The sequence below is a fragment of the Bubalus bubalis genome, chromosome 3 (genome assembly GCF_019923935.1).
Source record: "Bubalus bubalis isolate 160015118507 breed Murrah chromosome 3, NDDB_SH_1, whole genome shotgun sequence".
Lineage (NCBI taxonomy): Eukaryota > Metazoa > Chordata > Mammalia > Artiodactyla > Bovidae > Bubalus > Bubalus bubalis.
The window spans coordinates 38,302,174-38,328,362 of NC_059159.1; the positions used below are offsets into that span (position 1 = coordinate 38,302,174).

Here is a 26,189-nt window from a genome sequence, read left to right on the forward strand (position 1 = left end):
CTATGGCAACGCCCCTCCTGGCGTCCCCGACCCCAGGGGACCGCTGCGGGGTCCAGAGCCGGTCACTAGGTCGCGTGCCGGGACTGAGTGCAGCTGCTGGGATCCCCAGGGCCGCCGGGGAGGCTCCTTTGATTACCAGCGGCGCTGGGACGGCTGGGGAAGTAACACTTCTCCTTAAGAAATCGAAACTGCTGTCCTGGCAGGTCCCACATCCGGAAGGGGTATATCCCTTGCCTGCGGAAGAGCCTGGGACTCTTCCCGGGGTGAGGGTCGGCGTGAGCCAGGGCTGTCACTGGTCGGCGCGCCAGACGGGCGGGCGCTGTAGGCTCTGGGCTTCCCAGCAGCCCCGAGAGATTCGGGTCGGCTGGGCTTCTTTCCCCAGGTTTAGAGATGTGGACAGGAGGAGAAGGTTTGCTAGGTAGAGTAGTTGGCCAAGGTCACACTGCTCCTAAAAGATGTGCTAAACCAGACCTCGGCTCCTTTGCCTCTCAGTCCTATCCTTACTGTTTTCTGCTTTCTGGCGCTTTCTTTATGACACTGCAGGTAAAGGCAGTTTGGCTTCTCCCATCTGTCTGCCTTAACGTAGCAGTATTAGAGTCCTTCATTGTCAAAGCCTTGTACAGGTTGGGGGAAAGAAGACCCAGAGATGGGAGTTACCTGCCAGGGACCCTAAAGTGATGCTGTCGGACCTGGCTAGTGTGCTTCTCATGTTCACTCCATTATTGGAGGAAAACACTGCTTCTTCGACTAAATGATTGGGTCTGGATGCAATAGGCTGGTGCTCCCGCCTCGCCTATTGATTTTGAGCTAAGCTTTGTCTGAACCCATCTTTACTTGAATTTTCTCTTTGGGCAGCACCTGACAGTTTGCAGCTTTTCTCAATTGATTAGACTTGGCAACAGCCTTGTGAAGGAGGCCTGACATGGGTGTCATTTGCACTTTATAGATAAAGGAATTGAGGCCAGAGTTCTAGAGATACCCAGGACCAGTACCCACTGTTGGTCTGCTCTTTCTGCCAAGCTATACCGGCTGTGGGGGAAACATCAGATAAATATTGTATGAAAACAGGAGGATTAAGAGGAATAGAAAGAAAGCTAAGGTATCCTCTGAAGCTAGTTTTTTGGATAAATCAGAGTGTTGTTTAATATTGTTTTAACACAGCGGGCAGCCAGCACAATGGAGCTTGTTGCCCAGAGCAGTGAGTTGGAGTGGAAAGGTTCAGGAAGGCTTTAGGTGGGGTGACATTGTCCAGCACCTTTACATCAGTTAGAGAAGTTGAATGTTTTGGGAGTACATTACTGAGATTGAAGTTGTAGAGAGCAGCTGGGTTTTCATTCAGCAGTTTTCCTGAGCACCTGCTGTGTCTGCCAGTCTGATTCCAGCTTGAGGAGCTCCTACTAGCAGAATATGCTGATCCATAATCCTGCAGGTGCCTTGAGATTTGTGTTAGGGTAACCTTGAGAGACATCCAGCTCCTGGAGAACACACCTTAAACAAAGCATCCTTTCAGGGTTAAATTGGCAAGGGAGTACAGATAGGTAAGTGTAGTCAGGAGGTTCTGACTTGACAGTTTTTATTGTCTTTTCTGTGTTCCAGTTTCCTCCTCTGTGTTCTGATTTAAGCTTTTTGGAAACAATGTCGCAAATTTTGGGAAGATTCTGAGTGGATCATTCTAATCCAGTTACCTCATTAAACTGAGGGTGCTTGTTATGTTCAGGAAGGAAAGATTAGCTGGACAGTGTTTTGCCAGGGTGTAAACTTGTTCAATGCTGCTTGTACTTCAGTCAGAATTTATCCAGCTGGCTATGCGTGTTTAGAAACACTCATTTACATATAAGCAAATAGCAAAAAATCCATGTCATGTAACAACTGGATGCTCTGTAAGCACACTCTGTGGGAACCTCCCTGATAATGGTTTTCCTTTGGTGATGCAAGTGTGTGAGCCTGTGGGAAATGACACTTAGCAATAGTAAACACAACCTGCCTAGACTGACTTATACAGTAACTTCTTAGTGGGACTCGTGTGGAAACCAAGCTTCTTTCCTTCCATCCATCCATGGATATTGCTTTGACTGTATATATTTAAGTAAAGTCCTAAAATTAATTTCAATTTCCACTCTACTTCCCTGAAGCTATCCTGCTAATTGAAGTGTCCTTCATCACTTGGAAAAGTCCCTCCAACTTGGTCTTCCTGCTTTTACTTTTTCTCCCTCATTTTGCTTCCCCACAACCTATTTATACTGTTTCCAGGGTTCCCTTTAAAACATAAATCAGATCATGTCTCTCTCATTCTTTGCAGTACACCCACCTTCCCCATGCCCTCCCCACTTCTGTGGCTCTCAGCGATCTTATTCCAAAGCCTTCCAGTGACCTTCAGGTCCCAACAGAGTCTGACTGCTGGTTAACACTGTTACCTTATTTCTTTATTCACAAAGCTTTTGCCACACTAACGTCCTTGCTAGTCTTCGTACATTCCCAGCATGCTTCAACTGCAGTATCTTTGTCCTGCAGTTCCCTTGGCCACAAACAGTCTTCCTCAGTTTCTCCATATAGCCAGTCGACTTTTATTCACTCAGGTGTCTGTTCAGTTCTCACCTCTTTAGAGAGAGTCCCTAGATTTTGTTTGTCTTTTAATTCCCTTGCTGGAATATGACCCCCACAAGGGCAGAGACTTTTTCTATTTTGTTCACTGCTGTACCTCCCAACTTAGAATCATGCCTGTGGTTGAAGGAATGGATAAATTATTGAGTGTCATTTACCAGACATCAAGAAGAGTTACTGGGAATTCCCTGGCAGTCTGGTGGTTAGGACTGCTCACTTTCATTGCTGAGGGTCAGGGTTCAGTCCCTCGTTGAGGAACTGAGATCCTACAAGCTGTGTGCCTTGGCCAAAATGAATAAATACATGAAATCTAAAAAATGAAAAGTTGTCTGGATACATCCTTAGTCTCTTGTCCGGTAAGCTGCCTGGTCCAGGTATTAATGTGCTCTGAATAATATCAGGCTGCTGGGAGCTGCCTAACCTACTTTTCACCCAGCCCAGTTTAGTCTTAGCAGTCGCGCAGTATTTAAGAGCTCAATTTCTGCAGGTGGACATGGGTTTGAATCCTAGTTTTACTAAATTGTGATCACAGGCAAGCCAATGAATTGCTCTCAGTCTCAGTTTCCTCAGCTTTGAAAGGGGGATCATCTCTATCTCAAAAGAAATAGTGTCTCAAGAACCCTTTTATCACAGTGCCAGACATTTTGACCTGCCACACAGTCTCTCTCTTGTTAAATCTTAGTAGGCCTGGGACTTATGGTATTTATTGAACTCCACCTGATAAGTAAGACACTGTAGGGTGGAGGATGGGATGAGCATGGAGTGGGGGTGGAGGGAGGGGTACAAAAGAAGAGCCAGACCTAGAGCCTTTTCATAGGGAATGCAGCAGTCCGGGAAAGGAGGTGAAGGGCATGTGTGTTAGGAATTGCACTGTAGGATAGTAAGTGAAAAATGCTTACGATACTCAGGCTAGGAAGAGATGTTTTAGAAGAGTGGTGGGGGTAGTGTTTGGGGTGTCGGGAAGCCTGTACTGCAGGAGATAAACTGGGCATCTCTGGGCTGGGCTTTGGAAAATAGGCCCCTTTTGGACATAGGTTGGGAAGAGGTCACGATTCTCAGTGGAAGAATTAGCAGGATCTGAGGTTGGAAAAGTATGTGACAGGCCAGATTATGAAGGGATTGGTTAAATAAGCATTTAGGTTTTACTCTCTGGGCCATGGGGTAAGGCTACTAAAAGGTATCAGCCAAGGTAGTGACATGACTAGAATTGTTTGAGGTGAGTGAAAAAGGCTATAATGTAGAGGATGGATTTGGGAGAGAGGGAGGTCAGAACACAGACTGTAGTAATTGATGACGAGTCCTTTGGTAAGGGTCACTGGGCTTGGTGAGGACTGATATGAGAGACATTCACTATAGAGGGCGTAAAACAGGGCTGGTGAAACCTGTTTGCATGTTGACAAGAGGGTGAAATCAAAGATGACTCAAGGGTTCTTCTCTGGGTGACTCAGATAATGACTGGGGTGTTGACAGGAAGAGAAGGAACAGATTTGAGAACAAATATCTTCACCTCAGTTGTGGACAGATTTCACCATGCCCAGTATACCTTTAGAGGATTATGGCTTAGCAAGCAGTTGGAAGTATTTCCAATCAGACTGGTGTTTGTGTGAAAATTAGCTAGTGAGCTAGTATTTGTTGAGTATTTCCTATGCCGCCAGCTCTACCTCTGATCAGTGCTACAGAGTGAGGTTTTGAAAAATGTGTAAGTCACATCACTGACTTGTAGACAAGTCTTATCAGTTGAATCACAATCAGGAAAAAAGCATTTTATGGAAAATTCCATGACAGAGGACCCTGGTGGTCTACAGTCCATGGAGTTGCAAAGAATCAGACATGACTGAACACATAGCACATACACACAGGCAGCTGTGCTGGGGGTGACAAAGTGAGCAACACAGTCTCAGCCTTAGTGGAAGTGCAGCCAAGAGGGGAAGGCAGAGTTTCTCATATTGTACTTTATAGTTTACTGAGTTTTCTCCTTTGCATTGATGATGAGTCGTACACTGTCCAGCTGAATGCTGAAGGTCAGTAACCTAGTGGTCATCCCTGTTGTTCAGTCGCTCAGTCGTGTCCAACTCTTTGCAACTCCACGGACTGCAGCATGCCAGATTTTCCAGTCCCTCACCAACTCCCGGAGCTTGCTCAAACTCAAGTCGGTGATGCCATCCAACCATCTCGTTCTCTGTCATCCCCTTCTCCTGCCCTCAGTCTTCCCAGCATTCAGGGTCTTGTCCAGTGAGTCAGTTCTTCGCATCAGGTGGCCAAAGTATTGGAGCTTCAGCTTCAGCTTCAGCATAAGTCCTTCCAGTGAATATTCAGTGTTGATTTCTTTTAGGATTGACTGGTTTGATCTTCCAGTCCAAGGGACTCTCGAGTCTTCTCCAACACCACAGTTCCAAAGCATCAATTCTTCAGCGCCCAGACTTCCTTATGGTCCAGCTCTCACATCCATACATGACTACTGGAAAAATCACTGCTTTGAAAATAATGTCTCTACTTTTGACTTCACCCAGCTCTGTGCATGTGTGTGTGTACTAAGTTGCTTCAGTTGTATCTGACTCTTTGTGACACTATGAACCATAGCCTGCCAGGCTCCTCTGTCCATGGGATTCTCCAGGCAAGAATACTGGCGTGGATTGCTGTGCCCTCCTCCAGGGGAATCTTCCCAACCCAGGGATCTAACCCACGTCTCTCTTCATCTCCTGCATTGACAGGCAGGTTCTTTACCACTCATACCACCTGGGAAGTCCCTCTAACTCTGTAGTCAGCACCAAATCCTGTGGGTCTTACAAAACTCTCACATATGTTTTTTCCTTTCTGCCGTCATTCTGGTAGTTTGGGCTAGTGGTTCTCAACCTGGAGAACCCTGCATATTAGAATCACCTGGGAAGCTTCTAAGAACTCAAGATTTATGCATCAGTCAGCTTCAGTGAAAATCAGTATATCCCACAAAAAAATTTTTTTCAATCTGAATCAGAATTGAATAGAAGAGGATTTTACTAAATCATTTTTTAAAACAAATATAACTACGTGCATGTATATAATATTACACATATACATAAATAAACTTAGGTCATCTTTCCTAACTAAGAAGTCTTCAGTAGTAGGTGTTATTTGTAAATGAAGTAAAAGGATTTTTTTAAATCAACTTTTGTTAAATAATGGCTTTTCGACTTTGTTAAAGCATTTGAGTTGTAACAGGATTGCTAGACTTTTTAAAGGGTGAAAAGTCAAAATATGAAATATCTTTTAGCACCACTCTCTTTATTATGTCCAAACTTCTTGTCTGTGTATGTGTGTGTGAACTGGGAGGGTACAAACTGGCAGAGGTATCTTGCTATTCCTTTGTACTCTCCTCCAGATGCTATTGCTGTCTAACCCTTCCTCTTTTTTTTTTTTTTTTGCACGTGCCTCGTGGCTTACGGGATCTCACTTCCCTGACCAGAGACTGAACCCTAGTAAGGTAGTGAAAGGCTGGAATCCTAACCACTAGGGAACTCCCTCCCTTCCTCTTTTCATTAGGGTATTTTGTGAACTTGAATTTCAACAGTAAGTACATCCACTTATTTCTTTTTTGTTAAACAGTTTTCCTAGAATTAAGCACTGTAGTTAGCGCTAGTAATCCTAGTGAAAGAAAAATTACATCTGTAATATGACATGTTTAGGCAAGTAGTGGTAGTAATTCATTACCTGCGAGGATTTTATGTTTTCTGATGCCAGCAAGGAAGATAGTTTTCTCTGGGAATATGATATGTGTTTTAATGAAATATTGTTATGTAGAAGACTGAAACAAAATTATTTTTGTAGTCCTCAAAATGAGATGTTACCAGTTTTACAGTCATTTTTCTTTCATCTAATGGACATAGTTAAAGCATAGGGAGAAAGTCATTTAGTAATTACAGAATTATACAAAGAACACTAATTCCAGGTGAAAATTGGGGGATGGAAAGGACTATAGAAATGTAGAGAAAGGAAATATCAGGGTTTTGTTCATCTAAAAGGATTTAATGAATACACTGTGGGTTAGAATTGGAGTAGGCAGGGACTAGAAATCACATTTAAGGCAGGGAGTGGGAAGAGCATTTAATTCCTAAGTCAGTGAATTAATAATGAATAACTCTTTGTTTGATGTCCTGACGTTGAGACTGAAAATAGGTAGCATGGTACAGTGGGATGAGCATGAGCTTTGGCTTGAGATCGTAGATCATGATGTAGAACAGTTTTATAATCTTAAAATAATTTCCTCGAACTCCCTTGCATTCATTCAGTCCCATTCCCCTGACCTCTGGCAGCCACTGATGTGCTTTAACCGTGAAGCCCGAAATATTTACTAGCTGGCCCTTCACTGAAAAAGTTTGCCAACTCCCGACCTAGAAGGAAGAGTCTTTTAAGAAGCTTTGTTGGGTCCTTTTCTGTCCTGTGACTTGGTGATTAAATTATATATATATATATTGCAATTCATGTTGGTTTCTTTTTTTAGGGTATTCCTAGTGAATATAGATTTTCTTTTTGTCCCAGGCATCTTTGGTTAGGTGAGGAGTATGAATTACCAGAGAACGCATCAAAATATCTGACCTCCAACTGCATTGGTGAAGAGTAAATGGGTATTATTTGGGAAAAAAACATGATGAAATTGTGATGCAAGTGCTGATACTCTTCACTGATACTTAGTATAGCTCTTCTGGTGAGACTGTAGGTTTATCTATTATTTAAATTTCTAGGCTTATTTTTCAAAGGGAAAGTTGGAGAAAGAGAAAAAAGAAGCCACAGCTGAAAATTAGTCACTTGATAAAGAAGTGGTAGTAAACCTTTAAACTAGACACTGTTGTGAATAGTTTAATATATCTTAATTACTCCTCGACAGCACTCTCAGATACTATTATTATTCCTACTTTCTACCTGTGAAAACCAAAGCGCAGAAAGAAATGATTTGCCAAGGTCACACTGCTAGTAAATGTGGGCCTGGGTTCCAGTCCAGGCGAGTGAGGCTCCAGAGCACACTGTCTTAAGGGCAATGTCATGTTGCCTTTCTTAGAACAATAGCGCACATGTACTGACCTCTTACTTCAGGGCAGGTGTGCTTCTAAGTATGTTTATGTTTACATACTTAACCTAGGTGGAGAAGGAGGCATTTGCCTGAGGAATGACAACTAGAAAGTGCTGGGGCTGGGATCGGACTCCAGAGCCTGCGCCCCCTCACCACTGCACTGAGCTGTGGGTTCTGCATTATTACTCAGAATGATAATTGTATACTTCTTCCTGTAAGAACTTTACAGCTTGCTGGTACTTCAAGGACACATTTGCTTGCTATTTGCAAGCAGACGCGTTGCCCACAGAATACTGTCTCAGCCATGGCTGCTTTCTTTATTATATCAGGAGACGGTGTGGCAGTTGCAGTGCCACTGGTCGGTGTGCTTGTGATCAGGGTTTTCTCCTGCAAAAGATGCAAGACGGGGAGCAGCTGTGATTTCATGAATGAGCGTCTGTATCCTAACACCCTCCTTTCATCTCACCTCTTCTCTGATCATAACCTTTGTAGTTTACGTCTCGGACTTCCCTGGTGGCTCAAATGGTAAAGCGTCTGCCTACAATGCGGGAGAGCCGGGTTCAATCCCTGGGTCGGGAAGATCCCCTGGAGAAGGAAATGGCAACCCACTCCAGTATTCTTGCCTGGAGAATCCCATGGACAGAGGAGCCTGGTGGGTCAGACACGACTGAGTGACTACACACACACACACACACACACTCTTAGGGAACTGTTGACTGAAACAAGTGTTAGGGTCAAGGCTGCAGGTAGAAATTTGTGTCAGTAATTCTGAGAGCTACTAGGGATATTGCTGTAGATTTTGGATCAACCTAGATAGCATATTCAAAAGCAGAGACATTATTTTGCCAACAAAGGTCCATCTAGTCAAGGCTATGGTTTTTCTAGTAGTCATGTATGGATGTGAGAGTTGGACTGTGAGGAAGGCTGAGCGCCGAAGAATTGATGCTTTTGAACTGTGGTGTTGGAGAAGACTCTTGAGAGTCCCTTGGACTGCAAGGAGATCCAACCAGTCCATTCTGGAGGAGATCAGCCCTGGGATTTCTTTGGAAGGAATGATGCTAAAGCTGAAACTCCAGTACTTTGGCCACCTCATGCAAACAGTTGACTCATTGGAAAAGACTCTGATGCTGGGAGGGATTGGGGGCAGGAGGAGAAGGGGACGACAGAGGATGAGATGGCTGGATGGCATCACTGACTCGATGGACCTGAGTCTGAGTCAACTCCGGGAGTTGGTGATGGACAGGGAGGCCTGGCGTGCTGCGATTCATGGGGTTGCAAAGAGTCGGACACGACTGAGCGACTGAACTGGTATCCAAAGGAATTTACAAAGATTCCTTGAGAACATTTTTGAAATAGAACTTTTATGATCTTTAAGGGTTGGAGGAGTGCGTAACTTTCTACTCTCTGAGGCAAATGTCCTCATAGTTCCCCCCACATGAATCAGTATCCAGATTCTTTGTGACTTAGTTTCATTCTTGTCCCTCCTGTTTGTGAGTTCCTGTAGACACTACTTCTATATTTTATATAGATTCTACATTTGGCACTGCTGCTGCTGCTAAGTTGCTTCAGCCATGTCTGACTCTGTGCGACCCCATAGACGGCAGCCCACCAGGCTCCCCTGTCCCTGGGATTCTCCAGGCAAGAACACTGGAGTGGGTTGCCATTTCCTTCTCCAATGCATGAAAGTGAAAAGTGAAAGTGAAGTCGCTCAGTTGTGTCCGACTCTTAGCGACCCAGTGGACTGCAGCCTACCAGGCTCCTCTGTCCATGGGATTTTCTAGGCAAGCGTACTGGAGTGGGGTGCCATTGCCTTCTCCGTTGGCACTACTTTGGTGCTATATTATTTGAAAAATGTACAAATTAAACTGCCCTTTTAAAATTCCAAGGGGCAACTGCTGATCTTCCATAAGAATGATAGTTTAAGTGAAATGGAAATGCAGAACATTTATGGATGCTATAGTGTTGGTGGATTTTGGGGACTCTTGAGCAAAAGGTTGGCTAGAATAAGATGTAATTGAAACCAAGGTTAATGGGTTCAGTTTGCTTCAGGGAAGAAAAATCTGCAATCCATAGCTGCAGGCAACCCCTGTGAAAACTTAGCAGCTGTCTCTTGGGCAAGTAAGATGTGACTATAGCCACCTGTTTGAACTAGCAAGATAAGGTGTCCTCTTGTTATCCATTAAATTGACTTAGGCAGAGGCAGGTGACTTGCAGGCTTCTTGCCGATGACTTGTATGGAGGGCAAGGGTAGGTTTTGCTTTCTAATGATTTGTTTTTCTCCTGGAGCTTACTGTTGTGCCTAGCCCACAAACCTGTTGACTGATACTAATTTAAAAGGAAAATCTGACGAAGAAGGTAAATCACTGAAGCCTTTCCCTTATATTTTCTGGACCTAGTAAGCTGCAAACACTGACAGGCTTTATTTAAATTTTTTGGAGTGAAACGCCACTTGTCCGAGATGTCTTTCCTTGCACTGCCTTGAGGCCGGGTGGTTTTGCCCTGTGCTGAATTTGTATGCCTTGTCAGAGTGCTTTCAGGTTTTCAGCTTGTCTTTTTTAATTGCCTGTCTTCTCCATTACCCAGCAACTTTGTGAAAAACGTGTGCCAAGATGGTTTTCTTTACTTTCACACTGGCACTTTATAAATTTTCAATGAACTGCTAGGTTATACAGTTGCCTTCTTAAGAGTTGCAAATCTCTGGATAAGCTAATGAATGAACAAAAAGAAATTGCAGTACTGTTATCTTCTATCTAAACAGTAGTATTCCCAGAGCAGTCTAACTGTGTGTGACCTGTGGGCTGAGCTTTTTGTCCAGGCCAGTCATCCCCACACCTGGTGTCATCTGAAAAGCACTGTACATTTCCTGTGATCCCGCTCCAGATCTGCTGAATTTGGGTGCTGTCTCTTTAGTTCAGATTGCCTAAGTGATTCTTACGCAGCCAGTCTGGGAGTACTGTCCTCAAGAGCAGTCTGAGGCCGGAAGTGGGTAGGGGTCATGGGCCTTTCCCCTTTGTGCTCTTCAGCTCATTGTCTGGGAATTGAGCCAGAAGTGATCTTTAGGTTCCTTCCTTTCCTAAAGTTCTGTGATGTGTAAAAACCCTTACACTTGGGTATTAGAAAATTATTTACTTTCCCTCATACTTGTAATTGTTTTCCATAATATTTAAAATTTGTATAAAATAATATATTTGCTTTCTAGGTGCACATCGATTTAAAACTCAAATATTACAAGACTTAAAAAATAAAATTTTGCCACCCCTCAGAACCCACTTTCCAGACTACTTTCCCCTCTTCTCTGTTGACCTGTAAGTGATAATACTGCCATTTCTATATGGATCAATGGTAGACATTGACTGACTTTTTCCTGTGGTAGGTTAGGAGTTGCCTCTTGGAGAGCTTTTTTTTTTTTTTAAGATACAGCCTAACTAACTCGCACTTCTTCCAAACTAATAATAATGAAGGTTTTTTTTTTTTTTTTTTTTTTTTTTGGCCTTGTTGTATGGCTTGCAGGATCTTGGTTCCCTGACCAGGGATTGAACCCAGGTCATGGCAGTGAAAGTACCGAGTCCTAACCACAGGACCACAAGGGAATTCCCTAATGACGATTTTTAAAAGCATGTTAGGCTTTACTCTTTGGTTTGGGAATTGTCAATGCAGACTTGTTATATGAGGTGATGAAGTATTTAAAGCCTTGATAGCTCATTCATTATTTAGCACTGTTTTTCCATTTCTGTTTTTCCTTTTGTTCATCATCTTATCTTTCTGATAATGTCCTATTGATTTGCTGTGATTTTAATTGATCAGTCTTAATTCCTCGGTCAATAAAAATTTGAAACTCATTCTGTTTTTCATGATTCAAAAAAATGTTGTGTAAATAGTTACAATAGTTTAAACTATTTAACCAATAATTATGTAATTGTGGAAAGCATAAAAGGGGTGTGGAGGAAATGCTGACAATTTTGCATGCATGTGCCAGTTATAGTAATTTTATTTAATTTTCACAGCAGCACCAAGTAGAATATCCCCCCTCTTATTATTTTACATATAAAGAAACTGAAGCTCAGAGAGGTAAACTGCCCATGGTCCTCAAAGCTAGTTACTAAACGGGTTTATATTCCCATCACTTGAAACTCCAGAAGCTACTACAAGTGTATATATCAGTTTTTTAAAAACTTAATTGATGCATAAAATAACATGCAAAGAATGGCAAAACATGAGCCCAATGAATTACCAAAATAAAACTTATTTAAAATTTATATAAAATTATTTATAATTTGAATGTGCATATTTAAAATGTAACCACCACTGAGTTAACAACAAAAAAATAATCTTACCACCCAGAGGGCACCCCTCCTGTGCCCTCCAGTTACCACTCTCCTGCCATTCCTCCCAAGAGAAGCATTATCATGACTCCATAGATTCATTTTGCTCTGAATGACAGCAACTTTTGGACAAAATTTGATGTTACTCCTAAATTTATATGTCCTTTTACATTTTCTGTTAACCACATCCAGAAAATCAGTGCCAGTTTTCTTTAAAGAGGCCACCAACTTCGTATCTTTCTCTGTAGGAAAAATAAGTATACATTTTGTAAAATCACATGAACTTACTGCTTTGTGCATCTCCGTTTCAGGTAAATAATTGCAATTTCTTGGCTCTTTAGTCCTAGTAACTATAAATAACTCTTCAAAACCAGTGACCTGTAAATTTGTCACACCAGAATAGAAGTGTAGATATGAGTCCTGCCAAAGGAATTTTGTAGTTATAAATGCTAAGATTTGAAAAATATTACATTTGTTTTCTTTTAGCCAGTGGGGTTTTTTTTAAGCAATATTTGGCATAAAAATTAGTAGGCTAAATTGCAGTATTTTGGAAAAAAAATTATAGAAATTCTCATCTGATACATAACTCATAAGCACAGTGATCAGCAGCTGTAAGCAAATTTTCATCTTGCAAGTGCCTTCTACTTTGTTAGCCCAGGAATGCTGATTTACACCTGAGATAATATCTAGTTTATATTTAATGTAGATCTTCTACATAAGGAGAAAAAAGTTCCCTCCTGTATGTATGAAGATAAGACTATTAGTATTTAAGTATTTAAACAAGTTTCTCTTTAAATACTTTTTCATAACTACGAAAGCAGCTGCTGCTGCTGCTGTCGCTTCAGCCATGTCCGACTCTGTGCGACCCCAGACGGCAGCCCACCAGGCTCCCCCGTCCCTGGGATTTTCCAGGCAAGAACACGAGTGGGTTGCCATTTCCTTCTCCAGTGCAAGAAAGTGAAAAGTGAAAGTGAAGTCACTCAGTCGTGTCTGGCTGTTTGCGACCCCATGGACTGCAGCCTACCAGGCTCCTCCGTCCATGGGATTTTCCAGGCAAGAGTACTGGAGTGGGGTGCCATTGCCTTCTCTGAACTATGAAAGCAGAACACATTTGTTATAGAATACCTGAAATGTGCAAGAAAGTGCAAAGAAGAAAACAAATCTGATATTTTGTGGTATTTGTCGTTCTGTTCCTCATATATTTGAATGTTTATAATAAAATTGAAATTATAAAATATATTTAGCTTCACAGCCTCATTTTTTCTGTTACCTATAATTTGTGCGTATTTAGTATTACATATTTCTTTGAAAACATTAATAGTTGCATAATAACTTCACTCTCATGTACCACTTATTCCTGTTTTTTAAATGGAAACATCTCTTTTTGAGCTGGCATAGGGTTGGAGCCATACGAGTGAGTGGGAGACATCCAAGATGACTCCCACATTTCTGCAGGTAACTGGGATAGATGGTGTGTCATTTATTAATACAGGGACCATACAAAAAGCAATTTGCTTGAAGCTAAGAAGAGCGATCTGCATAGAGAAGGGTCTACGGATCACTGGCGCTAGATTTTGGTTTTAACCACAGACCAAGGATCTGATATAGCTGCCTTGGAAGATGGCACAGTTGAGAAGGCCAAGGGTAGACCTCCTGGGGAGTATCAGTGGTGGAGGGTTTGGAGGGATGTGCAGAGAAGCGTGTGGAAGTGACACAGCACCAGAATTGGAGAGAAGGTGGCACAGTTGGTTGTTGAAAGAAGAAAAAAGCAGGATGGACAGCAGTGTCCTGTGCTGAGAGGCGAACCACTGGCAAGTGTCTTAGATTTGGCAATTAGAAGGCCATCAGTGAGAGGGGCTTCAAGGGGGTAGTGGGGACAGAGGGAGGGAATGGCAGGGTGACAGTGTGTGAGGAAATGTGTGTGGTAGCTAGAGATGGAAGGGCAGAGGTGGTCAGATGTGTGAAAGGAGAGTTTTGTTTTACTATTGATAGAGACGTAGGCTGGTGTTTGTGCTGATGAGAGGGTTCCAGCTGAAAGAGATTGAAGTTGCTGGAGCTGGGGCGGTTGATGATAAAGCAAAGGACCTGGGGAGAGTGAAGGGTTTGGAGCAGAGGTGGAGTGCGTAAGCTTGAGTAGAAGGGAGCTGCAGTCTCTGAGAAGGCAGGGGGTAGATGGGAGTAGCTTTTGGTACAGTGGGGATTGTTGGCAGTTGCTCAGTTTTCTCAAGACGTTGTCAGAGAAGGTAAAACACCATGCGACATGTAGAAGTTACTAATTCCTACTAGCAGTTTGAAAACTGATCTTCAGGGAAATTGAGAAGAAATCCCTGCACTGTGACGGCACCCTGAACAACACCATTCTTGGTCTTGTAGGAGTATCAGTAAGAAATAGTAGGAACATCATGTGACTACGGTTGACCCTTGAACAATATCAGTGGCTAGGAACTCTGCCTTACCTTCCGGCAGAGTGGAAAATCCGCGTGTAACTTAGAGCCCTCCGTGACCTTGATTCTTCTAGATCTTTGGAGTCAACCAACTGCAGATGGTGTTGCAGCCGTCCCCAACCTTTTTGGCACCAGGGACCAGTTTCAAGGAAAACAGCTTCTCCATGGACTGAGGGGTGGAGGAGGGTTTCCAGATGATTCAAGAGCATTACATTTATTGTGCACTTTATTTCTATTATTATTACATCAGCTCCACCTCAGATAGAGTTGCTTGTATAGTATTTACTACTGGAAAATATCCGTGTGTAAGTAAACCCACGCAGTTCAAACCCGTGTTGTTCAAGCATCAGCTGTGGTCATTTTGGTAATCGCATCCTAGCTGTGGGATGAGGGATGAGTGATTGCTGTCTGTTTACACCTAGCGTGGTAAACTTGATTCTTTGTCTCCCTTGCAGAGGAGGTGGCCAAGTTGGAGAAGCACTTGATGCTTCTCCGACAAGAGTATGTCAAGCTGCAGAAGAAATTGGCAGAGACAGAGAAGAGATGCACTCTTTTAGCTGCACAAGCAAAGAAAGAAAGCAGCAGTGAGTCCTTCATCAGCCGCCTGCTGACGATCGTGGCTGACCTCTATGAGCAGGAGCAGTATAGGTGAGCTGCTGGCACGGGGCCAGTTTGGGGAAGCAGACCCTTTGGCTTTCTCTTTTGCTTTCTGCTTGTCTTCAGCACAGAGTATGGGTGTCCTGGTGATTGCATCCCTGGTACAGATTAGGAATTAGCTTGCAAGTTCAGGGATTCAGGGGAGGAGAAGTCATTTTCTCTTGGGCTGGTCAAATAAGTCATCTTGGAGCTACTGGTTAGTGTAGCATGATGGTTGAGGGTGGACTTTGGGGTCACACAGTTCAGCTGGCCACTTACTGGCTATGTGACCTGGAACTGTATGATGTGCCTCAGGCTCCTCATCTGTAAAATGGGGATAAGAATACTATTTACCTCAGGGTTATTGAGATGAGATGGTTGGATGGCATCACTGACTTCAAAGAACATGAATAAACTCCAGGAGTTGCTGATGGTCAGGGAGGCCTGGTATGCTGCAGTCCATGGGGTCACACAGAGTCAGACACGACTGAGCTACTGAACTGAGCTAGAGTTATTGTGTGGATTAAATTAATAAATACTGTTTGAGCACTTAGAAAAACAGTGTCTGGCATATAGTAAGTGCTCAGTTTTTAAGCTACTGTTATTAAGTGAGTTTTATGGTAAATGTTAAAGGCTGAGTAGGATTTAGTAAAGACAGTAATGTCACTAATAGAGGGACTGGCTGAGAACAGACTCACAGATGGGAATGTGTGGAGGATTTAGAGGAGGGGGCCCATTGTAGGGTACATAGCCATGCAGAGGAGCACTGGAGTGGTGGGAAGGGTAGGGTGGGTTGCATTGGGATGCCAAGGTGAGGAAACTGGACTTGATCCTTTAGGAAGTGTGAAATAGGGTTTTCAAATTTACAGGAATGTCATAAAGTGGTGTTTCAGGCAGATTGGCCTGGTAACATCATGTAGGCGAAATTATAAAGAGAACAAGAGCAGAATCAGGCCAGAAGTGATGAAGGACTGAACTGGGATGATGGCTGCAGTTGTGGAAAAGAAACATGGACATGAATGTGCCTAGAAGCATTTGCCTACTAGAGAGGCAAGATTGGAATAGATGATTTAGTAAAATTTGGAAATAAGACATTTAAAATAGATCAAAATCCAGAACTGCCGTCTACCATCTTAATCATTTCTAAAAGAAAAGAAAAATTGAATACCAAGAAATGGGAATTACACACTCTGAGTAAAGGACCCTTTCTTTAAATCTAATGGATGCAGCTACTTGTAAAATGTAGGTCACTCTCTCTCTTTTTTTCCTTCTCCTCTTTTTCCCATGGATAAGTGAAAACTTTGTTCTCACTGGCTCCAGGACGCCGACACAGCTCTCTCACTGTCCAGGGCTCTTTCCTGTTAGAATTCCCACCGTTTACTTTCCCTATTACGTAACAGTCGACTGTATTCTTACACTGTAGTCTTTCTAGGAGACAGTGGGAATGAGACTGGGCAGTTTCCTCTTCTGGCAACTTATTACCTGGTCAGCTGTGGTATGGTCCCAGGGTTCTGGTGGGTCTCTCTCCCGCTTCTAAAACCTGTCCTTTTATCAAAAGGCCAAATACCTTTGTTATCCACAACCAGTGATCAGATGGGGAATGGAGACTTTGAAGAGGACTGAGCTTTTGAATGGAATAACTGAAAGTAGAATATAAATTTCTAAAGCAGATTCTCTTTTACCAAGATAAGGGATAAAAAAAAAACCTTTTGTCCCATGAACGTGTGTTTTATTGAAGAGTTTAAATAGTGTTTTTATGTGCATTTTAGTAGTCAGAGTAATTGGAGAGTTAGTGTTAAATTTTTAAATTGAGCAATGTGGAAGAAATTGGTGCACTTCTTAGCTAAAGTTCAGGAGAAGGCTTTTGTCCCATAAGATACTTAAAAATGATGGTTGAAAGTGAAAGTGTTAGTCGCTTTGTAGTTGTTTACAACCAAACATAATTTTTCCTGTCTGAGTGTTTAAGACACTCTAGCAAGAAGCTCTTTCTTTATGCTTCCTCTTCAGTGACAACATCCTTGTATCCATATTTTAAAAGGAAATGCCTTTAAATGACTAGAATGAAAAACTAAAAAATTGCTAGCCTCCCAGTTGTTTCTGTATAATCTTCAAAGACTTGACCTGTCCCAAGTTTCCATTTTTGAATTATATTTTTAAAAATTATCACTGTTAGAGATTATTAGTGAAATTCTTATATTTATTTCTCTTTGGGATTGTTTAGTGTCTGACTTTTGCAACCCCCATGGACTGTAGCTCACCAGTCTCCTCTCTGACCATGGGATTTCCCAGGCAGCAGTACTGGAGTGGGTTGCCATTTCCTTCTCCATCTCTTTGGGATCAGTTCAGTTCAGTTCAGTCGCTCAGTCGTGTCTGACTCTTTGTGGCCCCATGAATCGCAGCACGCCAGGCCTCCCTGTCCATCACCAACTCCTGGACTTCACTCAGATTCACGTCCATCGAGTCATTGATGCCATCCAGCCATCTCATCCTCTGTCGTCCCCTTCTCCTCCTGCCCCCAATCCCTCCCAGCATCAGAGTCTTTTCCAATGAGTCAACTCTTCGCATGAGGTGGCCAAAGTACTGGAGTTTCAGCTTTAGCATCATTCCTTCCAAAGAAATCCCAGGGCTGATCTCCTCCAGAATGGACTGGTTGGATCTCCTTGCAGTCCAAGGGACTCTCAAGAGTCTTCTCCAACACCACAGTTCAAAAGCATCAATTCTTCGGTGCTCAGCCTTCTTCACAGTCCAACTCTCACATCCATACATGACTACTGGAAAAACTATGGCCTTGACTAGACGGACCTTTGTTGGCAAAGTAATGTCTCTGCTTTTCAATATGCTATCTAGGTTGGTCATATATTTTCTTCCAAGGAGTAAGCATCTTTTAATTTCATGGCTGCAGTCACCATCTGCAGTGATTTTGGAGCCCCCCAAAATAAAGTCTGACACTGTTTCCACTGTTTCTCCATCTATTTCCCATGAAGTGATGAGGCCAGATGCCATGATCTTCGTTTTCTGAATGTTGAGCTTTAAGCCAACTTTTTCACTCTCCTTTTTCACTTTCATCAAGAGGCTTTTTAGTTCCTCTTCACTTGCTGCTATAAGGGTGGTGTCATCTGCATGTCTGAGGTTATTGATATTTCTCCTGGCAATCTTGATTCCAGCTTGTGCTTCTTCCAGCCCAGCGTTTCTCGTGATGTACTCTGCATATAAGTTAAATAAGCAGGGTGACAATGTACAGCCTTGACGTACTCCTTTTCCTATTTGGAACCAGTCTGTTGTTCCATGTCCAGTTCTAACTGTTGCTTCCTGACCTGCATACAGATTTCTCATATTAGACTATAAAAGAAAAAACTTTGACCTGACATTCATGAATAATAGTAGGAATTTTATAGAAACATTCATTTTTATAATTTTGTGGCTAAACTCAAGATGCGTGGTAGAAATAGTAAGCAGTGACTGTTCATTTATGTTCTTAGAATGTAATACTTTGTAAATACATTCAGAGTTTAAAAGTTATTCATGCTTTGTTTTCATTATATTTTTTTAACTTTATCACAGGATATGATATGAGACAGTTTTATGTTCTGCTTTAAATAGAATGTCATTTCTGTTCTTTATGAATAGTGTTCTGTGTTAACAGTATTAATAAATACCCTATTCTTTTAATCTAAGATAATTCGTTGCAGCTTGGTTAGTTCTTTAATAGAACTGGAATTGTTGATATGCTCACATAATTATAATGTATGTTCTAGAGATTGCTTTTGTGGGGCAAAATGTGTCTGCATCAAGCATCGTATTGAAACCATATTGTTTGTCTCCTTTTAAGTGCATGAGTTAACTTGTGTAAATTTTTTTTTCTTCTTCCTTTTCTCGTACATAATAGTTTTTAAGTATTTAGTTTCTAAAGGCTTTCCGACCTAACAAGTTATTTTCAAGGGAAATATGCAAGTAAAAAGCCCCACAAATACAAGCAAGGAGATGACGATGGGTGACTGTGGATTGCTGCCAGTTAGCCATATGGCACATGCTTCTGCCAGCCTAGTGGGTCATCCTTAGGCATTTGTTAACTGCCCAGATGCTCTCCTACCTTGACATCTGACATTTCAGAGTTAAGTGTGAATAACTATTTGGAAAGCTTTTTTCATATAATGGTATGCCATATATATGGAAACATGTTTGAAGAAAAAATACCTCACCCCTTTTCTTTATAAATGGTTGAGTTAAAAAATGGCCAGTACTAGGTCTGAGTGTTTCTGATGAGAACAGGATTCCAGATATTGGGTTTCATATTTCATATTCTTGATTGTTTTATCAAAGCTAATTTATTTATAGTTCTTGGATTAACCTTGCTTAAGCATTAATATGGGGTAGAGCATCATAGCACGGTAGGCTGAGAGCTCTTATCACAGTCTTTAGTCTTTCAGTCTATTTCTCCCTGATGATTTATCTTGATTTTTGCTACATAAAACCTCTTCTACTCTTTATATGAATATTAGTCATCCTTTGTAACTTGTAGGCTGCACCATCATGGGGGTGACATTAGGGAATGTCTTTGAAAGCAGAGCATCCCATGTGAACTAAAAGCTAGAAGTTAGAAATAGGAAACATAAAAAAAAAAGAAATGGAAGCATGTCTAGCAATGCATTATAAATATGGCCCATCAGTGCTAGCATGGAGATATACTTTTGCTGTGATTTTTTTTTTTTTCTTTCACAGATGTATGTTGGTCAGTCAGTACTCACATACTGATTAGCTGTGAATTCCAGCTATACCTAGTTATAATGATATTTTTTCTTTTTATACCTGTGGGTATTTTTCTTCCTCAGTGACTTGAAGATAAAGGTTGGGAGCAGGCACATCAATGCCCACAAGTTTGTCCTGGCGGCCCGCAGTGACAGCTGGAGTCTGGCCAGTTTGTCTTCCACCGAGGAGCTGGACCTGTCAGGTGAGCCTCTGAGCGGCTGGGGACTCAAAACTCCCGGCTCACGAGCACTTGGCAGAAGGTTGTGATGTGTCACTTTGAAGTATTTGTGGCTTAGTGGAAGTAGAATGCTTCTCTTACGAATTTCTGGTGACCATAAACTAGTTAAATAGTGAGTCATTAGGTAGTACTTTGTGGACACTTCTGTCAAATATCTGGCTAAAAAATCATAAATATTTGAGGAACTACAGTATTCTTATTATAATTTATAAAATAAGAATATCTCTCCACATAACTTTTCATATAGTAGTATGTTATAAATATGAGAGCATATGTAGAAAAAAAATTTGTTTCCACTAAGAGAAAGTCCTGCTGCTGTTCAACTGGTTAAAATTTAACTCTAGCTGCCAAAATACTTTTCCTGGTCTTTAAGAACTGAATTCAGAAGTAACAGTTACTGCAAAAAATAAGAATATTCTTTCTTTAAAATCAAAGGATGACCAGCTGTCTTCAGAATTTAAGTGCTTTAACTGTTTAATGTTACTGTTTTTGTGGCACATATATTTTGTAGAATTTGGGTAAATATGGTGGTTAAGTAAACTTAAAAACATCATTTTCAAAAGTTCACTTCAAAATTGCATTTTCACTTAGTATTTGCCTAACTGCTGTTACAAAAGAGCAAATTTAAAATTTAATTCTGCTGTTAATAATCAAGAGGATTACAAGTCTCCTGTAAATGTGTTATGCTGCTGCTGCTGCTAAGTCACTTCAGTTGTGTCCGACTCTGTGCGACCCCATAGGCGGCAGCACACCAGGCTCCCCCGTCCCTGGGATTCTCCAGGCAAGAACACTGGAGTGGGTTGCCATTTCCTTCTCCAAGGCATGAAAGTGAAAGTGAAGTCGTTCAGTCGTGTCTGACTCTTCGCGACCCCATGGACTGCAGCCTACCAGGCTCCTCCGTCCATGGGATTTTCCAGGCAAGAGTACTGGAGTGGGGTGCCATTGCCTTCTCCGAAATGTGTTATACTTTCATATTTAAAAAAAAATCAAAAGACTGATACCATATGGTAAGGAGCATACCCATGCATTAAGATATGAGTTACTTGCAGAAGTGATTGGCTGTGTGAAAAGTCTGCTGAATTATGTCTTTGTTCAAAAAATTTGTCGCCGTGGTTTGATCCCTGCTATAAGGTTTACTTTGAGAAATGAGCAGCTGCAGAGTCAAAATTTTTGGTGGCTTTGGTAAATCAGGCACCTACTAAGATATCTGTGGTAGAACTTATGGCATCTTTCCTTTATAAAGTTTATCTTTGAAGGGTTCTAGGGCTTCCCTGATAGCTCAGTCGGTAAAGAATACACCTGCAGTGCAGGAGACCCTGGTTTGATTCCCAGATCAGGAAGATCCCCTGGAGAAGGGATAGGCTACCCACTCCAGTATTCTTGGGCTTCCCTGGTGGCTCAGCTGGTAAAGAATCCGCCTGCAATGCAGGAGACTTGGGTTTGATCCCTGAGTTGGAAAGATCCCCTGGAGAAGGGAAAGGCTACCCACTCCAGTATTCTGGCCTGGAGAATTCCATGGACTGTATAATCTATGGGGTCACAAAGAGCTGGACATGGCTGAGTGACTTCCACTTCACTTGAAGGGTTCCAAGGAGATGGTGGCATCTGTGGACCTGTTCAGGTTTGTGTGTCTTGCCCAGAGTCCTGCTGAGTTGCCTGGATGGGCATAGGTGTGATTGCCTACATTTGGGCTCACAGCAGTTGAAACTACCGAAAAAGCCTGTGTGTTACATGACACCTGGAAGCACTACTGCCCATGGCTGCCTGCAGCTGAGGGAGGTTGGAAACAGGCTCTTGTAAACAAGTGTATAAATAGGGTAAAAGCTGTTTTAAATGTTGAACCTTCTCCCCACTTGTGGGTTTGGTAAAATCATCTTATGGATCTACTGGTGTTCTGTTTCTTCAGAATTATTCCATTAATATCACAAATGCTCAGTGGCAGGCACTTTGCAAGGTACTAGGGATATAGCAGTGAATAAAGTTAAATTCCTGTTTGTATGGTACTTACATTCTTAGATTGACATCCTAAGACTCACATTTTCGTTTGAAATTCTTTTGTAATTGATATTTCTTAAAATTAAAAATAAGCACAACTTAATTTTTTAAATTGGTTAATTTGTTGACCTTATTGTACCAGGTCTTAGCTGCGGCCTACAGGATCCATAGTTGTATGTAGCACGTGGGATCCGGTTCCCTGACCGGGATCCAAACCATGCCCCTTGCGTTGGGAGCACAGAGTCTTAGCCACTGGACTACCAAGGAAGTCCCAGCACAACTTTAATTCTGTTAATTGTTTTAAGAATTTCAGCCCATGTTGAGAAATATAAAATAGGCATTATATACCAAGTATTTAAAAGGTATTTGGACATAATGAAAATTTTCTTAAATCATACCTTGTTCAAAAAAGTAAAATGTGTGCTTGATCTGACCCAGTGACAAAGTCACAGTCACTTCTGTAAGATTCTTGCCAGAAATGCATGACCTCAATCTAATTGTGAGAAAGCATCAGGTTAACCCAAGTTGAGGAACATTCCACAGAATTACTGGCAAGGTCATGAAAGACAAGACTTAGAAATTGTTACATTTTGGAGGAGATTTAGGAGATATGATAATAAAATTCAAGGTGGAACCCTCAATTGGATTCTGGACCATAAAAGGACATTATTGGGATAATTGGCAAAGTTTGTAAAGGTCTGTAATTGGTTAATAGTATTGTATCAGTCCTAACCACCTGGTTGTAATCATTGTGCCCTGGTTATGCAAGATGCTGATATTAGGGGAGGATCAGTGGAGGGTACATGGGAACTCTACACCTGTTCTGTAAGTCTCACATTGTTTCAAAATATAAAGCTTTAAAAGGTATGAATTAGCTTTGTATTTCTTGATTATTTTATATATAAAGATAGATTTATAAAAATATTGACTGATCAGCTGGGAAGAGAAAGGATATAACCATTAGTGCGACATGGTACAGCAAATCTTGATGCACGATATTTACTTCTTTAAGGAAGTAAAGCAGTCTGCTTCAGGCTCAGTGGTTTGTTTATAGCCTCTCTCTGTCACTTCAGCAGTAGCAGCTGACACTGAGCAGTTCCAGTGCCATAGAATAGCTGTTGTGAAGCTAGAGTTTCTTGCATGCCTCCTCCAGCAGAGATCTTATGGTTCCCTGGCATGAGTGTTTATGGTGAGTCATTCAGCTTTCCTGGAATGTGTTCTGGGTCCTGTCAAGCCGTTCCAAAACCAGAAAGCATCGTCCTTCCTTTTCAGTCCAGTCAGGAAAACTGCGCACTGAACATGGACCTGGGAGGTCACCCTGTGTTGTGAAAGGAGGGTAGGGTCCCAGACTCTGTGCTCAGGCACACCCAGGTGCTCAAGCAAACTCACAGGACAGTGGTAGTTCACGTTTTCAAGAGAAATTCAGCAATATCTGTTAGATCGTGTGAGAACTGGTTCTAGCTTGTTTGGTTTCAGTATTTTGTTGATATCCATGGTAGTTTAAGATGTGTCCATGAATTGTCTTATATTCCTCCCTTCCCAGGTGGATCCTGATGCCCCTCCTCTTAGGTACAGGCCGACTGAGCTTGTAAATAATAACGTGTTACTTCAGAGACTTCTTCCTTGCCCTGCCTTGTGGATTTCTCACTTTGGGACAGGTTAGCTGCTGTGTCATGAAGACACTCAGATGGCCTTGTGGCCTCCTGCTAACAGCTGAGATCTGCCCCCGACCCTGAGATTATCTTAGAGCTTCAAGTGATCTGTTGTATCTGTGGTCATGTCCCCTTACTCCATCCTAACATGGCTTTTGTGTTTTTCCCTCTAATCTCTGGTTATGCTAAGATCCTGCTTTCCATTCTTTTGAGTATACCGGAACTGGGATTGCTGGGTCACATAGAATTTCTATTTTAAAATTTTTGAGAAGCTGTTTTCCATAGGGTCTGCACCATTTTGCATGTTCCCCAGCAGCGCACTAGGGTTCCAGTTTCACCACATACTCACTCGTACTGGTTGTTTACTGTGGTTTGGTTTGTTTTGCTAGAGGTTTGAGGTGCTCTAATGTTGACTCTATAAAGATTTAGGTCTGTCACCATATTCAGAAAGCTGTTGACCATCATTTCTTAAATCCTTCTCTTCGTTGGTCTCTTCTTTCCTTCTGAGACCCCAGTCACACACATACTGGACCCTTTGTTCTGATCCAGCAGGTCTGTTTAGGTCTGTCTGAGGCTTTTTTGTTTCTGTTTTTCCTCCTGACCTTTTTTTGGTCTCTTCTTCAGATAGGATAAATTCTGTTGATCTATCTTCAAGTTTACTGACTTTTTGCACTTGAGCCTGCTCTTGAGCCCACTGAGTAAGTTTTTATTCCATATATTGTATTTTTCATTTCTATAATTTGTGTTTGTTCTTTCTTACAGTTTATATGCTGAGCATTTTTATCTTTTAATTTCAGGTGTGGTTTCCTTTACCTTCTGGAGCAGTTATATTCAATGTTTTCAGTTCTTTGATAAGTTCAATATCTGGATCATCTTGAAGTTAGCATATTTTGGTTGTCCTTTCCCTTGAAAAATGGTCATATTTTCCAGATTTTTTCCATAACAAATGATTTTAGATTGTGTCCTGGACATTGCCATTATGTTGAGTCGACTCTGGTCCTGTGTGCCATTCCCTGGAAAATGCTGAATCCCTTTAGGTGCAAATCGCAGGTTCTGTTTCACCTTCTGTGGATAGTGGTTCAAATATCACTTCAGTTTTGTTTGTTTTTTTTATGGCAGTTTTATTTATTTTTGGCTGTCCTGGGTCTTCGCTGCTGTGTGGGCTTTCCTCTAGCTGTGGTGAAAGGGGGCCAGCCTCTAGTCTTCTAGTCTCTAGAAGCCACTGCAGTGGCTTCTTGTTGCAGAGCTCGGGCTCTAGGGCACACGGCCTCAGTAGTTTCAGCACGCGGGCTCAGGAGTTGTGGCTCCCAGGCTCCAGAGCACAGGCTCAGTAGTTGTGACACACAGGCTCAGTTGCTCCATGGTATGTGGGACCTTCTGGGACCAGGGATCGAACCTGTGTCTCCTGCACTGGCAGGCAGATTCTTTACCACTGAGCCACCAGGGAAGCCCCCTCACTTCAATTTTTAAAGCTGGGCTAGGACTGTTCCATCCATCAATGGCTCAGAGGCAAGGCTGAGGCCTGTGCGGCTTCGTACACAGAATTAGGAAATGTCCTTCTCTGACTCTTTTCTCTGGAATTCTCCCCTTACCCTTCACTGCTCTTTAGGCCTCATCTTCTGGTTCATCTGGCCAGAAAGATGGTGTTCTTATTGGAATTTTAGGCATCCTTATGGTCAGGACAGCAGTGTTCCTCCTGGACAGATCTACCCTCGGGGCAAAGCCATAAAGAGGAAAAAAATACTCGAGAATCTGATACAGTGCAATTGCTTCTTCAAGGGGTGCCTCCCAGAGCAATTCAGGTGCTTTTGTTGACTCTCAGAATCCTCTAGTAGTTGCTTTTGGCCCTCTGTTGACAGTTTTTAGTTGTAATCAGTTAAAATAGTTTGGATTGTCACACTCCCATAACAGAACTAGACCCTCTGTTCTTTTTTGACACTGGGATTATTTAGAAGTACGATACGGGTTTATTTTTATTTCTAAGAAGTTATATTTAAGGGTACATCCTTAAACCAACCGAAGAGGATGTTTTCACTGATGAAAGACGCAATCTGTGGGGATGGTCTAGTGGTTAGGCCTTGGTGCTTTCGCTGCTGGGGCCGTAGTTGGCAAACAAAGACCCCACAAGTCCTGAGGCGAACAACAACAACAAAAAGTATAGTCTCTAATGATTTTGAAATTTAACAAGTGAAAAACTTATGTTAGGTAGATAAAAAATAGTTGGAAACTTGAGGACAAACCAGAGTCATAGTAGGAGATTCAAAACACCTTTCTCAGGTTTGTTTTGTTTTACTGTATTTATTTGCTATGTTGGCTCTTAGTTATATGATGAAAAATGTGGCAATGGGCTTAGTTGCTCTTTGGCATATGGGGTCTTTGTTCCCCAACCAGGGATCGAACCTGTGTCCCCTACTTTGGCATGTGGATTCCTATCCAGTGTGCCACCAGAGAAGTCTTCTTTCTGAGTTTTCACAGATTGCGGATTTAAGTAACAAAGTTAATTTTCTCAGT

At 42.0% G+C, this 26,189-nt stretch overlaps 1 protein-coding gene across 3 annotated transcripts in view; it reads left to right on the forward strand.

The window, feature by feature from the left end:
- Window positions 1-26,189, forward strand: part of ANKFY1 (ankyrin repeat and FYVE domain containing 1) — a 69,371-nt gene that overhangs the window by 334 nt on the left and 42,848 nt on the right. For 2 of the 3 annotated variants that reach the window (XM_045164898.1, XM_045164899.1), the window contains exons 2-3: window positions 14,867-15,059; window positions 19,877-19,995. In XM_045164898.1, coding sequence (XP_045020833.1) covers window positions 14,867-15,059; window positions 19,877-19,995 — 312 coding nt within the window. Of the gene's footprint in view, window positions 1-13,891; window positions 14,211-14,866; window positions 15,060-19,876; window positions 19,996-26,189 lie in introns of those variants that run through there. The other variant, XM_045164900.1, reaches the window with a different exon arrangement.